This window comes from Aspergillus melleus, assembly GCF_016097325.1.
Source record: "Aspergillus melleus strain CBS 546.65 chromosome Unknown contig6, whole genome shotgun sequence".
In the NCBI taxonomy this organism is placed as follows: domain Eukaryota; kingdom Fungi; phylum Ascomycota; class Eurotiomycetes; order Eurotiales; family Aspergillaceae; genus Aspergillus; species Aspergillus melleus.
The window spans coordinates 2,498,045-2,514,223 of record NW_025763375.1 but is presented as its reverse complement, the minus strand read 5'-3'; the positions used below and the strand labels follow the sequence as shown (position 1 = coordinate 2,514,223).

Genomic DNA, 16,179 nt, shown 5'->3' with positions numbered 1-16,179 from the left:
CAATTTCACTGAGAAGCACACAGACTGATCCTTAAATCCCCACCGTATGCCGCTGATCCGTGAATTTCGGGGTTATTCTCTTCAAGAATCGATTATCCGACGTTTAATAGGCTGGGTGACATGTGCGTTGGGATGGCAGGGCGGAGTTCATGGGGGAGGCAGTTCGGATACGTAAGGATAGCTGGTTTCTCGTGATCGCAGATAGAGAACAAGAAGGTTTTCCTGGTATGCAAAGAGATTACTAGCATGAGCATGGCATGGAGTTCGGAATGTTTGACTACCTATCCTCAGTTGAGGAAGTTTAAACGTTAAATTATGAGAATAATATGCTTTCGGTGTAGATCGATATTTCCTAGTAATAGGTTCGGGCGATGAAAGCCTTCCTCGAAAGTTTTTTTTTTTTTTCAAATGAAAGAGTTTCTCTTTTGTATGTGAATTGAAGAAGAATATTCAAACGATGGGTATGAAAAGGAGGGAGTTGGTAGGTGGTATCCTGAGTCGTCGGTTGACCAGTGGCTCGGGAAAGGGGAGCAACCGACGAAGATTTTAGACCCTCCACGAGCTAATAGCTCAAGTTAGACCAGATTTTCCATTATTATACATTACTTTCTTAAAATTAAAATTCGTTTAAATCTTTGGCCTTCTGTCGATACCTTGTCATTAATCTTCATGTTAAACCAGGTACGCACAGCCAACGAGTTCAGGCTTCGAGTCAACCCACCCTGCATAACAACCTCTTGAATTGTTACTAGTATTTGGATGACGGAGATGTAAAGCTCCTAATTGTTAATAATTCTCCTATGTTGAAGTTTATTGAATTAGAATTATTTGCGATCTTGTGGCTGTGGACCGGGGAGTGCTGCTGGGTAGCCTAGAGTGTAAAATATATATCTCGCTACAGGGACTCAGAATTTCCTGCAGCACATGCCCACGGAATGAAGGTATGATTCTCGTTGTACTTCGTGATAATATATTGGCAGTGATATAATGCTGTCTAAAAGATTTACTTTCACACAGAGTAGATGCTGGCGATATCATGAACATTAGGAACTTGTCGTGGGATGAACCAGGTTCTTTTTCGCTACCGAAAACTGAACCATAGCCAAGAACGGCAAGATGCGGAATATTGAAATAGTTCTATATATGATATTCTATTGTTCAATCAAATCAAGCAATGCCATCAAGAGCGCGGAAGACTTTGATTGATATGTTCAGAGGTAGAACCTGATCTGGTCTACGAATATCATGTACAATGCGAGTAATGCTCGCGTCCTACCGTTGAGCCATATGAGTAACCACCTCGCAAAGCAGCAAAGCCTAAGGTAATAGAAGAAAGATAGCAAATGCCGACTTGGGCTCTCATTGGTTCTCTTCGAATGGCCATGACTCCCAGAACATTCCCACTGACGAAACTGCTGAACCGGACGACAGCGGATACAGATGCCGTCCCAGCGGGATGAAGTCCAATAGAAGATATTTCAGTTAGTCACTGTTATAATGAGAATCGGGCGCCGCCTGAAACTTCTAATGTGTCAAGAACGTTGCTATTTCTGGAGATCGGACAAGTTCCTATCTGGCTTTGGTTGGAAGACGGCAGAAGATAGACGGTTGACATGAGAAGTTAGCTAGATTGGGGTCCAAAATGGCTCAATACCATGGTCAATGCGCAAAGGAGGCAGCGATGTGCTCCTCTCTCGTGGGGTAGAAATGTGACTCGTCTCAACAGGAAAGCCACGAAACCTAAGTACGAGGGATAGTATGTGCAAACCAGGGGCTTATGGAATTTTGATAAAAGGGGCAGTGGATTTGTTTGTAGTAGGAGCGTCTAATCAATAATAGCGAGTAGGCGAATCATTAGATTCATGAGACCGACAGGATACACCGCAGGAGAAGTTGAGTCGTGAGGGTTTTCTCGATTGGGCGATGGTGAGGCCGAGCATGTGATGTCCGCAACGGGATTAGTGGATGATCGAGGGCCCACACCGCTTAGGCAGGCGCTAAGCCGAAAGGAGCGACAGGCTCCTTCCTTCGGCCCCTGAAGCCAAGCAATTTCCAACTTTCAACCTTCAACTTCCCATCGGAGGGCCTTCATGGATCACGAAATCTCTCAATAGTTGCATCTCCTCAACACTCCCATTATTTGGTAGAGGGAAACATGGTTCCTTCTAACCTGCTAGTCGCGGGAACTCGAACCGCCTTGGTCTTAGCCATCTTCCGCCGCAAGAACGAGTCAATCCCCGATGCTCGTGGGACGGGCATTGGCCAGTAGGGAGGCTTCGGTGCGATAATCCGCTTTAACTTGCACCGTTGCATGGGCAGGATCATCCCGTTTGATACTCGGTCGGGTATAGAGGCCGACGAACGTAAAACAGGGCCCTGCGACCCTGTTTCGTGGTTCTAGAGGTTGTGGGTCTTGCGAACCACCAATGCGCCGGAGTTTATGCGGACTGCAGAGTGGAGGACAGCAGCGTGCGGATGCCTGCTTCCGATAATGCATTCTTTGAACAAGGAACCTAAGTCGTCAAATTGACTCGGAGATTTTGAATTGAGAAATTGCAAGTCAATAGAAAGCGCGTGAACAGAAAACAACCGGAGAAGCCTACATCGTCAATGCTCTCCCTGTGAACTCGAGAAAAGGAGCAGTCTCAATTTTGGGATCGGCACTAAAGGCCACTAGGAGGATTCCAGATCAAACCGACCAGAGATGATACTAACCGTTTCGAGCGCAGCCGACACTCCCTAGGCCCAGACCCCGTGATGCTGAGAATCGCGCTATATCCTGGTTCTTAGGATCCGAGGATCTCCTGGTTTGTGCGAGTCCGCGGGAACCCCCGGAGTCGAGGCAACGATCTGCGACTAATCGGGTCGGTCGTTCGAACGCTCCCTCGTACCCAAAATAAGCGTTTCAGACCACGCATAGGTTCGTTTCAGCGATCCCGCCAGCCCTAGCATGGTCCACAATGAGAACTCTATTCTCGATGCTAAACCGCATTCCATTTCTAATTATATTCTGCTGGACAGATGTGACTGGTTCTTTCACGGTCTCACGACAAGATGCGGAGCCTTGACCCCGGGACGATGTTCGAGGGACGAGAGCAGAGGCCGAGAGGGTGACTTTGGAGGTGGGACGGTTTCCGAGAAGGCCGGACTATTCCATATCCGTTTCCTTGTCCCAATTTCGGTATCGCAGTGGCCACTCGCCAGTTTTTGCGCTACCCAGGTCTGTCGACCGACTAGCAATGGTCTAGGCAATTCATGATCGTTGGCCGAAATGTCGACAGCGCTGTTTCCAGAGCAGAGTTTGACTGCTCCGAGCTGGCGATTGGATACTTTCGGGTACCTGAAAGTGTGCCAAACCTTGACTCGCAAGGTTTGGTAAGTGCGTTTCAATAATCCGCTCGTCTCCTGGTCTCCCCCAGAGCTTGTTCCTGTTTGAAACGAAGATCACCGTCCGCAACCCCGACAGCTCTGGCCCGCCCTGAGCCCAGAATAGAACGGAGACCTTTGATCCATGGGGTGGTGAAAGATTGAGAACTGCACCGGATGGCCAGCATCAGGGGTATATAAGGGAGCAAGAATTTCCCCGAACATTGGGTTTCTCATTCATCATCAGCCTGGACATCGCTACACTCTTTTTTTGATAAAAAGACAAAAAACCAAAAAGCCTCTCTTTACACATTCTCTTTATACCTAATTTTTATTTTTATTCTTTCACACACGTTCTTTTGACAAGATGCGTTACGCTTTCTGTGCTCTGGCCCTCACGGCCGCAACTATGGCCGTTCCGGTGTCTGTGACTACCGGAAGCCTCCCTCCTTCCTCCCACCCCGGAAACGAAGCCGCTCCGCGCGTGGAGGCCCGTACTTTCGGTCTCCTTTCCGGCCTGCTCGGCGGTCACGGTGGTGCCGGTGCTGGTGCCAATGCTGATCTCGGTGCCCACCTCGGTGCCGGCCTTGGTGCTGGCCTCGGGGCCGGTGGTAAGGGCGGTGCTGGTCTCGGTGCCAACGTGGGTGGCGACGCTGATGTGAGCGGTAGCGCTGGACTGGGAGCCGGTGCTGGCGCTGGAGCTGACGGTGAAGACTGCGACGAAGACGGCGCTGGCGCTGGTGTCGGAGCTGACGTTGGCGGCAGCGGCAGTGCCGGCGCAAATGTCGGTGCTGGCCTTGGTGGAAACGGCGGTGCCGGTGCCGGTGTTGGCGCAGATGTTGGTGGCAGCGGCAGTGCTGGTGCCGACGTTGGTGCCGGCCTTGGAGGAAGCGGTGGTGCCGGCGTCGGTGCTGATGTTGGAGGTAGCGGTGACGTTGGCGCTGATGTTGGCGCTGGTCTTGGAGGAAACGGCGGCGCTGGTATTGGCGCTGGTGTTAACGGAACCGGCAGTGCTGGCGCCGATGTTGGTGCAGGCCTTGGTGGCAGCGGTGGTGCTGGTGCTGGCGTCGGTGCTGACGTTGGTGGTAGCGGCAGCGCCGGTGCTGATGTTGGTGCAGGCCTTGGTGGCAGCGGTGGTGCTGGTGCTGGCGTCGGTGCTGACGTTGGTGGTAGCGGTGATGTCGGCGCTGATGTGGGCGCTGGTGGTAGCGGCAAGGGTGATGCCGGTGTTGGAGCCGACGTTGGTGGAAGCGGCAGCGCCGGTGCTGATGTTGGTGCTGGCATTGGTGGCAGCGGCAGCGGAAAGGGTGGCGCCGGCGTTGGCGCTGATGTTGGTGGAGGTGGCAGCGCCGGTGCCGATGTTGGTGCCGGAATTGGTGGTGGTGCTTCGCCCAGCGGCGGTGCCCCCTCTCCTAGCGGAACCCCCTCTGCTCCTTCTCCCTCCGGTGTTAGTCCTACTGAGGGCGAGAGCCCTTCGCCCACTGGCTCTTCTCCCGACACTTCCTCCCCCGACACTTCTTCTCCTAGCCCTAGCGGTGATGCTTCCGGCGATGTCTCTGGCGGCGCTGAGGGCGGTGCTTCCGGCGGTGCTTCCGGCGGTGCCTCTGGCGATGTTTCTGGTGGCGCTGAGGGCGGTGCCTCTGGCTCCGGTGACGTGTCTGGCGATGCCTCCGGCTCTGGCAGCGCTTCTGGCAGCGCATCCGGCAGCGCTGGCGGCTCTTCTTCCGGCACCCCTACCTCCGGCGGCCCCGGCAGCTACAGCAGCCACAGTTCCAGCAGCTGGGGTAGCTCTTCCTCTAGCTCTTCTTCCAGCTCTTCCTCCTCCAGCTCCAACGGCCACTCCTCGTCCTCGGTCACCATCAACGGCCACCCCGTCTCTGGCACCTCTGCTTCGATTGAGTGCACCTTCGAGAACGGCTCCAAGGAATGCCAGGAGCAGCACGACGGCCAGCCTGCTGACACTGACGCCTCCCCTGACTCCAACGACGACGATGACAACGACGATGATGACGAGGAGTGCGAGTGCGAGGAGGACAACTAGACGATCTCTTCTGCTAAGAGGGATGCTAATCTTCGCCGATAATCATTGTGGCCTTGACCTGTTGCCACTATAACATCACCTTTGATGCTCACTGCGATAAGGATTGGAAATCTGGGATCTTTTGCATGGGAAATTTTATGGAACACTCGTTATGCCTGATATTGTTTTGTATTTTAATTACTTCGCTCGTTTGAGATAGTCCTAGGCTTTGATGCACACGCTCTACAATAATTTGATGAAAGCCTTAATGCTGATTGATAAAGTTTTTCTCTTGTAGTTTTTCTTTGCTTTTCCTTGTCGAAACAAGAAGGTTTCATATTACAACATTCAGTAACAATAAGGGAGTTCTTGTTCCGGTTCTCTTCCTTCTTCTGTCTCTCTTTCGCAGTTTATTTCCGCGTGTGATTCCCCCCTGTCACCTTACTGGGGTCCCATTCCAAAGCAAGATATACCAATATCAGAACGATCCATCACTTGCATATGTGATGCTCTTAAAGAAAGCAAAAATCCCCATAGTCAAATGTATGGATAGATCCTAAATCTCACACATCCTTCCATAATGCCTGCTCGGAGAAACAATATCAAAACCCAACCCACCACGCAATGCGAGACGCCTGCGCACGATATAAGCGCACATTGTTGCATGAAGGAAATCCCAGGGTTTGATCAGGGAGAGGTGTAGTCTGCACGAGTCCAGATACTCTTTTTCTTCTGTGGAGTGAAGTAAGTTTCAAATACGGGCAGGGAATTTCCCAGCTGAATCCGGCCCTGGGGAAAAGAAAACATCATATTCGACGAAACGCAGCCAAGACTTGGTCGATTCAACGGGGTTTGTCCGGACCACTCGTGTTTTGACATTGCAAGAGGAACCGATATGACCCAATGAAGGATTATTGAGTAGATCCCTTTGACCGACCAGTAAGCTGCAGGGAAAATATGGAGCGGAGCCAAGGACGTTGGCAGGACTAGTTAGCATAGTTAACGTGCCTCCTAAGAACATGCTGAACCTGGTAGAGAGCAAGGTATAATAACGCCTCTGAAAGATCTGCGGGATCGTGCATCTGCCAGGAACATTTTCTTTGAATGATCTATCATCAAATGGATCATCGTCGATGAAAAAAAAAAAATTGTGCAAAGCACCTTTATCGGTGCGTTTTGGCTACAGGGCCATAACGATAAACATAATTTGTGGGCGTAAGTGATAGAGTCGCTAGCGCTATATCATATTTCTCTTGCGAGGAAGCAGAATCCACGGCTTTTGATCGTTGCTTTGCTTTAACTCCGCAAAGCAAGAAAGATCTTTATCAGAATGCTGCGGTAGTTGTGGAAAGTTCTGTTTATAAAACCTTCGAACTATGAGCAACGATTCGGTAACAACTTTCTATGTCCCGGAACATAGAAAGGGATGAAAATTTTGAAAGGAAAAGAAGGACTTACCGGCATTACGTTGGCGGCCTCACCATTGTCCAGGTTTATCCTGGGTATGCAACCGACAGAAACATCGGTCGACAATTCGGCCAACATCGTTCAGTAAGAACGTCTCAAAGGTCTACCTTGGAATAGACGATAACACAACAGATTGCCTCTGGAGAACATACTTTCTCGCAGAGGTTTAACAGAGGTGTGTACCGTGTCCTGTTCCTCTTAGTGGATAATTTAATTTCAATATTGGCTCAAGGCTATGAGTTTGCCGTCGAGATTAGATTCTTATGACATCGAATGTTTATAAAATTGAGTTGTCGAGAATCCTTTGTAAGAACAGGCCACAAGGGCTTTATAGATCCATGGTGACGTATCCTTTCGGATTATGAATCGGAAGCGGTAGACTCTTCGCTTCAACCTCTTTGTCCGTCTGAATCGCTTAGGCTTAGGCATTTAGTGCCCACATTCTTCGAAATGCCGTTGATTCCGCATCCGCGAGTTTATCCACAAGACACCCACAAGCCGAGATAGCGGAGTGTAGGGACGCCCAAGATAGACAGCTCTATCAAGCAGCGCGTTATAGTAGGAAAGTATGATCAAGGTAGACCCCAATCCTTCCCCACGATAGATAGACGCAGTTCGTGCATCCCCTGCGATAATACAACCGAGATAAATTTCTGTATCAAGCGGATAGGTTAGACCCTATAGCCGCCGATAAATTCTCGTGAATTACTAAGAACTGGGAGGACTCGATAGAGGCTTGTCTCTGTTGAAATGGTGTTACCGTAGTAGGGAACCGGTCTTATCTTGAGCGAGTTTAATAGAAACGCTCGACATGGTGTTGTTACATCTTCCGTTTGCGACCCCAAAAGTCTCTTGGGGCATCACGGGCACAAAAGATTTGAACTCCTCACAGTAGGGCGCAAGAAGGTCCTTGATATAACTGGCGGAATTCGGCCAGTCCGTGACTTGTTTGGGTTCTTTGTGAACTCATTCATGAGCTTAAAGCACATTTGAACGAGCGTCTATATAAAGGCAAAGCGACAGAGTCTGAGAAACGTCATCCTTCAATGGCGACTCACCGCATCTTGCAGGTTTGCTATATCTGCAAAATGGCATACGCTCTAATCTTTCGGCATGTGGGCATGCCGTTAATAGATTCAACGTTTCTGAAGTTAGATTCAGAACGAGAACCCTGCCCAAAAAGCGTACGTGATGAATACACTCAACAAAGACCATTGTGACAGGTGACAATGGTAATAGCTACCTGCAGAACCGCTCGAAAGGCCTCTCTTACGGCCCGGACGATACTGGAACGAAATTGGATTATGAGCCGGGTCAATTTCCATAACCGGGTAGTAAAAGGCGCAGATAAAGCCTGTTCGGCAGTGGCAATCTCCGTGCCAGATAGCCAGCTGGAATGCCGCTTTTGATGTTGTCTGGCATCGAAATTCCAAGAACAGGTGCTCGCGAGTTCTTGAGAATTGGCATTGCCGTGCTACAGCGAAGATGGCCGTAGGAGATAAGAGCCTCGTACAAAGATATGCCGTGACACGTTCGACTTATTGCAGGACAGCAGGGTTGCTGACACGGCGCGTGGAATTAACTTTCGCAAGATTAAGGCCTGGATATCTGGGACGGTAAGTCTATTGCTGCGCCCTTTTTTCGTATCCACGTTGTTCACTCAACGAAGAATACTCTGAACGATGACTCCGGCATTGAGCCAAAATTACCTGAAAGTAAGAGGCCACCGGAAAACAGTGCTAGACGATCAAATCTGAGAGGGGAAAGTGAAGCATCTTTTTGGCCTTTGCCCCCTCATTTATCACCTCGTTATTGAGCTAGGCCACATTCCTAAACCCAGGAGTTGAACTGACCAAGATTAGGCGTTTCGGTTACTGTAGGTGTTCTGATTGCCGGAATTTGTCGACAAACAGCATTGAGCGAGCATTCGAACGAGCTTAACACTGGTGAAAGTGAAATACATCCTGCGTAGAAAAGTGGAAGGTAGACCTAGACCGCCGATATAAGAAGATCGATACACATGAAAAGCTCGAAGACCTAAGCCTTTGATGGTTAGGCGCTGCCCTGGCATTTCCAGAATGCACTCTCCCGCGCTGGCTATATGACGTTCTCTTCTGTGGAAGAAAAGTCCAGCCGTGAAATTCTTGGCTGCGATAGATATTCTTTGACATCGTTGCATGGGTTCCGACTATCATGCGTCTTCGCGTCGGCTTTGCCATCCGGGTCTTTCGTTTCTGACCTCTGCTCCTCTTGTGCAACGTTTACCGGATATTGTTCAGAAGAAAAAATAGTCCCTTGGCCATAGAAAACATCCTCTTTCAGCAGTTCTATAAGAACCAAGATGTGAAAAGGAGGATATAGAAAGCCGGACAAAAGGTTCCGCCTTCGCACAATGCTCGAGACCAGTCATCTGACTTGGAAAGGCCGATGAGCCTCGATAACCATGAAATTATCGTTGAATGTCTCCAAATCGAGATTGAGTCATGAGTAATAATAGTCATGACCTCAATCCTATATGAGGCCTTGAGTCTTTCACATTGAACTGTGGATGTGAAAGAGTAGGATACCCAACGCTCGACCACTCTTCGAACAATCTGAATTTTTGCCAAGCACCTATCTCGAATGCTTGGTAGGAAGAAGCTAGAATCTACAAATTATCAATGGAAGAAGCCCTGGGAAATTGAGATCAAGATGACAATGGAAAAGGCTTTAGTAGAATTCTGTTCCAGTGAGCAAATGAAGACGTCCTTGGCTAGGAGCACGGTCTTATGATGAGATGCAGAGAAGAAAAGCCTTTGGAGAGGCGCAGGACAGCCCAGAGATAGGATATTCCGAAATGATAATATAATGCACATATCCTGAGCGTCAAGTGAGGTTGAAGTCCAATAACCAGAAGGCTAGAGGTGGGGTGGAGTAAGCTGAGGCAACTGATGAAGTCAGGGAGAAAGTAAGGAGAGCGATCGCAGGCCCATTAAATAGGAACGAGAGGTCGATCTCCCACCCGCGAAGCCTTGCATCTACCCCTATACCGGAACTGCTTTTCCACCAACATTCACGAAAAACCGGCTTCCACGAGCGAGATTCACATAACGGCCTGTCACCGAATGTCCGACCCATGGAAGGCAAGCCCGTTTACTGTCAATTTCCACAACTCAGAGCCCCCGTATTCATTGCCATGACAAATGCGATCGATAGTTTGTTCTTAGCGTGTGGACCGCAGTGACGAAAAGTCGGCCTGAGTCCGCTCAGCTCCACTAGCCTGACCAATCAGGCCGCCCACGGAAATTGTTCCTGAGCGATCGACACGCTGAGCTCCAGTGAATCTGATCGGAAATGGAGGAAATGTGATGGGTAAATCCATGCAGCTGGGGCTGATCAAATCTGCAGCTGAATCGTATCTCCACTGGGCGGGCTGAAGCTGAGAAGAAAAAGAAACCATTCCCCCTGGGATTTGCGGAGGATAAATGGAAGCTGCTGTCTCGTGTGCCGGTTGTTTTCTCTTGATTCTTTCTCCCTGTCAGCTGGCTTCATATCTTAATTTCTAATTTATACCTTCTTCTCCTATATATCGCCATGCATTTGCGATCCCTCCTACTCGGGTCCGCCGTGGCCTCATCCACGCTGGCGTTCGGCATCAACGATTTCTCCTGCCGCAGCGAAAAACACCCAAACCCCGTCGTGCTACTGCACGGACTGGGCGCCACCTTCTACGAGGACCTGAACTTTTTGCAATACTGGCTCCAATCGCAGGGCTACTGTACCTACGCCCAGACATACGGCGACTACGACGGCTTCCCTCTGCTCGGCGGGCTGAAAGCCATCTCCGAATCGGCGACCGAGATCGCAGACTACATCCACGAAGTCGCGGAAAAGACAGGAGCCGAGAAAATCGATCTGGTCGGCCACTCCGAGGGCGCGTTCCAGACGCTGTACGTGCCCAAATTCGAGGAAGGGACGTCGGAGCTCCTGGATAAGTTGGTGGCCATCGCGCCGCCGACTCGGGGGACAAATTTCGCCGGCATCTATAACCTGGCGTATGCGTTTGGGAATGCCTCGCGAGAGGCGGTCGGCGAGGTCTTGAAGACGGTGGGCTGTGCGGCCTGCGATGATCTGGGCCCCGACGGCGCAGCCATCGATAGGTTGAATGACGGCCAGCCGATTGTGCAGGCCGGGAACAAGTTGACGGTGATTGCGTCGAAGCTGGATGAGATGGTGACACCCACGTCGACTTCTTTTGTGCACGAAAAGGGCGTCAACAACGTTTGGGTGCAGGACAAGTGCAAGTTAGATCCCGTCGGCCATATCGGTGAGGCGTACGATCTGAATGTGTGGAACATGGTTAAGAATGCGCTGGATGACACGCCGGATCGCAATTTCTTTTGCGTCTTGGGATCTCCGGGAAAATAAGGAGATCAGTTTGAAGCTCGTTTCATTCCTTCTTTCTGTTTATCTTTCGAACATTGAATTATCTGCATCGTGCATGGCGATCATATCATAATAATGTATAATTAAAATTAATCAAACCGTTAATACCTTGGCATTTCCAATCATGTTAGTCAGTATATCATCGCGTTTCTTTCTCGACTAATGCTGCCTGAGACGTGCGCGGGGGTTGTTCGTCTTGAACCAAGTTGTGTCCGTCCCTGACGTGGAGAAGTGATGATCAGCAATCTGGGCGAAGCAAGGGACTGAAACCTGAGGGGTATACACACCCGAGCTTCTTGTTGGGAAGGATCAGCGCCAGAACCACCACCGGGGCGGAGAAGGCGAGCGCTGCGATCGTGATGTAGCCCATCACATCGGAATACTACGCCGTGTCAGTCCTCGAACAACAGACGATAGCTAATCAACTTACGGCCTGATTAACGGCACCCCGCTCCGTAGATCCCCACGGAGGCAATGTTCCCGTGATCGAATTGTACAGAGTATCGACCTTGTCGTCACTTACGCCCGAGCCCAAATGCAGTCGGAGTTGGTGGCGCAACTTTCCCGTATAAATGGCCCCCGCAATGGCCGAACCAATGCCATTGCCCAGGAACGATCCCAGCATTGTCAATGACGTGACCTGGGCAAGTTCCGCGTGAGACACAGAGATTTGTGCCGCCACGACAACGACGGTCTCGATGATACCGCTGCCTACGCCCTGGACAATCTGAACAATGAAAAGCTCTGCCGTAGAGCTGGCGTTGGTGCGTAGTCGGACCATGGCACCATAGCCGACCATTCGAATCACCGCCCCAATCACTCCAATCCACTTGTACGAGCGCATGCGGTACATCAGGAGTCCAGTGCCCATACCGACCAAAGCCTGCATCACGGCGTTGGTGTAGTTGAGGAACTGCGCGTCGCGTGGAGAGAAGTCGTGCGAGACCATCGACCAGACATAGAGATAGGTATGAGTGCTGCCGAAGCCGATGTTGTCGACGCAAGCCAGGGCCACCGACACAACAACAGAGAGGGTACGGAAATAGCGCACGGGAACAACCGGATGCCGGGCGAGATATTTCTCGTACGGATAAAGGCAGAGCAGCACAACTCCACCAAGAGCGATCAGAACATCCACCCAGGGGGTCTGCCAGCGACTGGTCGTGGTAGCCGCCAATGTGATTGGAATGAGCACCAGTGTAAATCCACCACTGAGAAGAATGATACCACCAAGATCGATTCTCGAGCAGAAGTCATATATATTTAATCGCTCGGTTAAGATCAGACCCGAACGTTTCGCCCGCTGCTGGAACACAAGCAGAGTGATGATAATGAAGCTGGCGCAGAACGGCATCAAGATTGCGAACATGCCAATGCCCCATCTCCAGCCGATCCCATTTACCACACTGTCGACGATGAAAGCGGAGATCCACGGGGTGACCAAAAACGGCACATATAGTATATTGTAAACGAATCCTCTCCAACGCATGGAGGAAATGTCTGAGACGACGGTGGCATTAAGGATGGCCATACCAGCCTGACCAATAGAGTAGAAGACGTAACCACCGGCGTAGGTGTTGAAGGATTTGGACGATGCGCAAAGTGTATACGAAATGATATAGCAAGCGAGGGTAAAGATGTACGCTTCTGCGCGACCAAGAACATCGGACACTTTGGCGATCGGTGGTTTACACACGGCGGAGATGATGCTCGCGGCCGTGTTCAGAGTGGCCAGCATGGAAAGATGGTCAAAATCGGAAGTCGCAAAATTGCGATACGTCCCCACGGTGGATGTGTCCAGCTCACTGAGATATTGGTTAGAAAGTGCAATGTCTATATAATGTATGTACTAAACTCACTAGATGGTCATGATCATTGCCAGCCTGATGAAATCCAAGAAAAGAGATATTATCAGCATGTCTCCTATTAAACGGTGACAACAAGCACGTACCCCGCGTACAGCAGATAGCGGCCTTTGCGACCTCCCACTGCTTCGACGGCTTCAATCTTGGCGGCGCCGGTGGCAGGTACCGCCGAGTCGGACTCTTGGACGTTGACCTCATAGTCTCTATGTTTCTCATCATATATGGACGATGGTTGGGGACTGGCGATGCTTTCGTTCTCCTGCGACGGGCGAAAGCACCTCATCCATGCACTCAGCATTCTGTCCCTAGTGTCGACAAAAGCGACCTTTTCCCGACTAAAGCCCTAGAATTAGATACATGCGAGACCACGCAAATGATTGGACTGGAAAACAGATCTGGATGGCAACGAAAGCAACACGAAGAACGCACCGCGTATTGAGCTCTTTCTTGACGGTGCGGCAGGTCAGGCCCAGTCATGGAGGGGATTGCCAAGATCGGGGGTTTAATCAAATATCAACCGACTGAGAGAACGGGCCAAACGGTCATCCGGGGGAAAGTGGGCGTGATGAATGAAGAGTCGAAGCAGGGATTGCCAGTCAGTCGGATGCGATCGACGTAATGAGGAGACTGGCCGGATTGCCCCCTAACGCAAGCGTGAGGGGCTACCAATCAGCCGACTGGGCTCTTCCCTGGCGATGGTGTTCTTCGCACGCTAAGGCTGCCGATCAGTCCGGGATCGACGAGAGTGTCACCAATTTTCCATTGGTTTGTGGCTTGAAAGTCAATGGGATGATGTGACTTGGAGTGACGAGACACCGAGGAAGGGGATTTGTGCGGTGGAATGGAGAAATCTCTGCATCTCTTTTTTTTTTTTCTGTACTTGCCCCTGGCCGATTGTCGAGTTTTTATGGTTACATCAACCAACTCATTGCTGGAGTATGGAAGCGATCCACAATGGCCAAACTCACTACTACCAAGTACCAAGCAAATGGCGGCGATTGTGAAGCGACAACAACCACGTCATTTGGGCTTGGAACGAGGCGATGCCAAAATTGCTAACGCTGGATAGGCTGCTGGATTTGGCGATGGTAGGAGAACACGAGAGAGAAGAGGACGAGGGAAAGCGAACAAGAATCAGATGATGCCGCGATGACTAACATGCACATGCTGTGGGTTGCCTGTTGCGGCCTGATCGCATCGGCTGGCACGTGATGCCGACACGGTCGCGTCTCCCCAGGGAATGGATATGGATGAAGTTCGCGCCGCCTGTCGACACAAATCGACAACGACACAAGATGCCTTGACGCGGCAGCGGCCAGAGACGAAACATTCTAATCCAAACAACTACCGACCAGCTCAACTCCAAAATTCGGCGCCTGGAAAATGAGCTCGCAGGCAAGAGAAAAGAACGGACTGTTCTGCAATTGCAGAATCAACTCGCCGAGGAGGACCAGAGGTTGCAAAGTCTCCGCTATATAACACACGTGTCAAGCGATTCCGCCGATCTACTTCTGCGTTCGCCAGGTTCGGGACACCATGCGATCTGGGGAATAAAGCGCTCGCGCTCGGAATCGATGGAGTTGCCAGGGACGACGGAGTATGGGTTCAATACTGCGATTCGGGGACATCGCTCCCGGTAACTACCATCTACGAAGGAACCAGCCGCAAGGAGTTCACGTCATTTAAACGGAAACTGGCCGAGCATTTCTCAACGGACTCGCTGTTTTTCGAGCACGACAGCTACAGAGTCCGGGAAGCGCTGCGGCACGTGTCGCAAAGTCTTACCGACCGCTGGATGATACACTCGCAGGGGACGGGCAATGAATCGTGGCTGCAGTTCCATTCCTTTCTCTATCAACAGCTGCCGACGACTCGGTATATAGCCAGCTACGCGGAGTCGCTCTATCAGCACGCTCAAAAGCGAGAGAACCAATCCGTTCACCAATTCACGCGCCACCTCGGCGGCTTGGAGGCGGTCATGCCACATCTCTTTGACGAAGCCGAGCGATCTCACAAGTTGTGGGAGGGCAATTTGCCGGAAATCTGCCAGATTTCGGAGTTACATCCTAACGAAGACTCGCTCCATGCCTTGGTAGCCTCCTTGGAGAAGGCGGAGGCTTCGCTGCCCGAGAGGGTACGGGCACTGGGAGGAACCATCCCCCCGAGAGGGCATCCTAACAGGAGGTCGAAAAGACGACGCAGGTGAATGGGAGGATCTGGAACTGGCTAAAGCACTTTCCTTGATGCTTTTGGCTCTTCCTTTTCAGAGTCGCTCGATTCTCCTTCTGGACACGTCCTTCTCTGCCATCTGCTGGCCAGTTGGTGGTTTCGGTACCATTATCTTATCATTCATGTATTATAGATAGATTTTCGGGGTTTTGCGGAGTATATAGATATTTCTTATTGTCATTCGGTTGTCATAGCTTTATGGTCCGGTCCCATGCGTGCCATGCCCTCCATGCGAGGCGATAAGAGTGCAACTTTCCATCCCTGCAACGATGCAAGAGACTGAATTGTGCCAGGCCTTGGACAAATGAACACAGTGGGATATGCAGGTGAGACGCGTGTGCCAATCAAGCGACTCCACCGTGCTGATCCATCCCACTTGCACCCACCGATCTCGGTTCTGGGCATCCAGGCGTGCCATCCCATCCCTGATGGATTTTTTCACTCGACCTATCGGTCTTTAATCATTCCCAATTCTATCGTTCCATTCGCGGTTGCAATCCGGCGTCTTGGACGGTGGTAATCACCTTGCATGCCAGCGAGTTGGTGCGACCGGGCTCCTAGGAATTCTTTAATTCTGCACGGGTGTCCCACTTTTCTTCCCACTGTCAATGACGGCATCTTGAGTGGGACATATGGAAGACTCAAAGCAGGCAGCATTCACGGATTGCCGGCGTGTCGTCTCCCCAAGTCCTGTGGTGTATTCTCCGCGACGACATGTGGCCCGGTCCATTGCGTTGGCGCTGTTAGCGCTAGTGGTGTCGATATGGTGGCTGTTCCCACCTCACATATACGAGATTCAAAGTCCTA

The 16,179-nt window shown here is 50.9% G+C and overlaps 4 protein-coding genes across 4 annotated transcripts; 3 read left to right on the top strand and 1 right to left on the bottom strand.

Moving 5' to 3' along the window:
* Nucleotides 1-3,733: 3,733 nt before the first annotated feature.
* On the top strand, nt 3,734-5,407 carry LDX57_010606 (uncharacterized protein; the record flags this gene model as incomplete). The annotated part of the gene is made up of 1 exon (XM_046092351.1): nt 3,734-5,407. One exon carries the CDS (start codon nt 3,734-3,736, stop codon nt 5,405-5,407), a length of 1,674 nt encoding a protein of 557 aa, XP_045948329.1.
* Nucleotides 5,408-10,426: 5,019 nt separating this feature from the next.
* LDX57_010605 (esterase/lipase family protein) lies at nt 10,427-11,260 on the top strand (the record flags this gene model as incomplete). The annotated part of the gene is made up of 1 exon (XM_046092350.1): nt 10,427-11,260. The coding sequence occupies one exon, from the start codon at nt 10,427-10,429 to the stop codon at nt 11,258-11,260; it is 834 nt and encodes a 277-aa protein (XP_045948328.1).
* Nucleotides 11,261-11,417: 157 nt separating this feature from the next.
* On the bottom strand, nt 11,418-13,441 carry LDX57_010604 (uncharacterized protein; the record flags this gene model as incomplete). The annotated part of the gene is made up of 5 exons (XM_046092349.1): nt 11,418-11,496; nt 11,566-11,660; nt 11,709-13,083; nt 13,138-13,161; nt 13,230-13,441. The coding sequence occupies 5 exons, from the start codon at nt 13,439-13,441 to the stop codon at nt 11,418-11,420; spliced, it is 1,785 nt and encodes a 594-aa protein (XP_045948327.1).
* A 1,276-nt stretch (nt 13,442-14,717) lies between these two features.
* LDX57_010603 (uncharacterized protein) lies at nt 14,718-15,349 on the top strand (the record flags this gene model as incomplete). The annotated part of the gene is made up of 2 exons (XM_046092348.1): nt 14,718-14,740; nt 14,806-15,349. 2 exons carry the CDS (start codon nt 14,718-14,720, stop codon nt 15,347-15,349), a joined length of 567 nt encoding a protein of 188 aa, XP_045948326.1.
* Nucleotides 15,350-16,179: the final 830 nt, after the last annotated feature.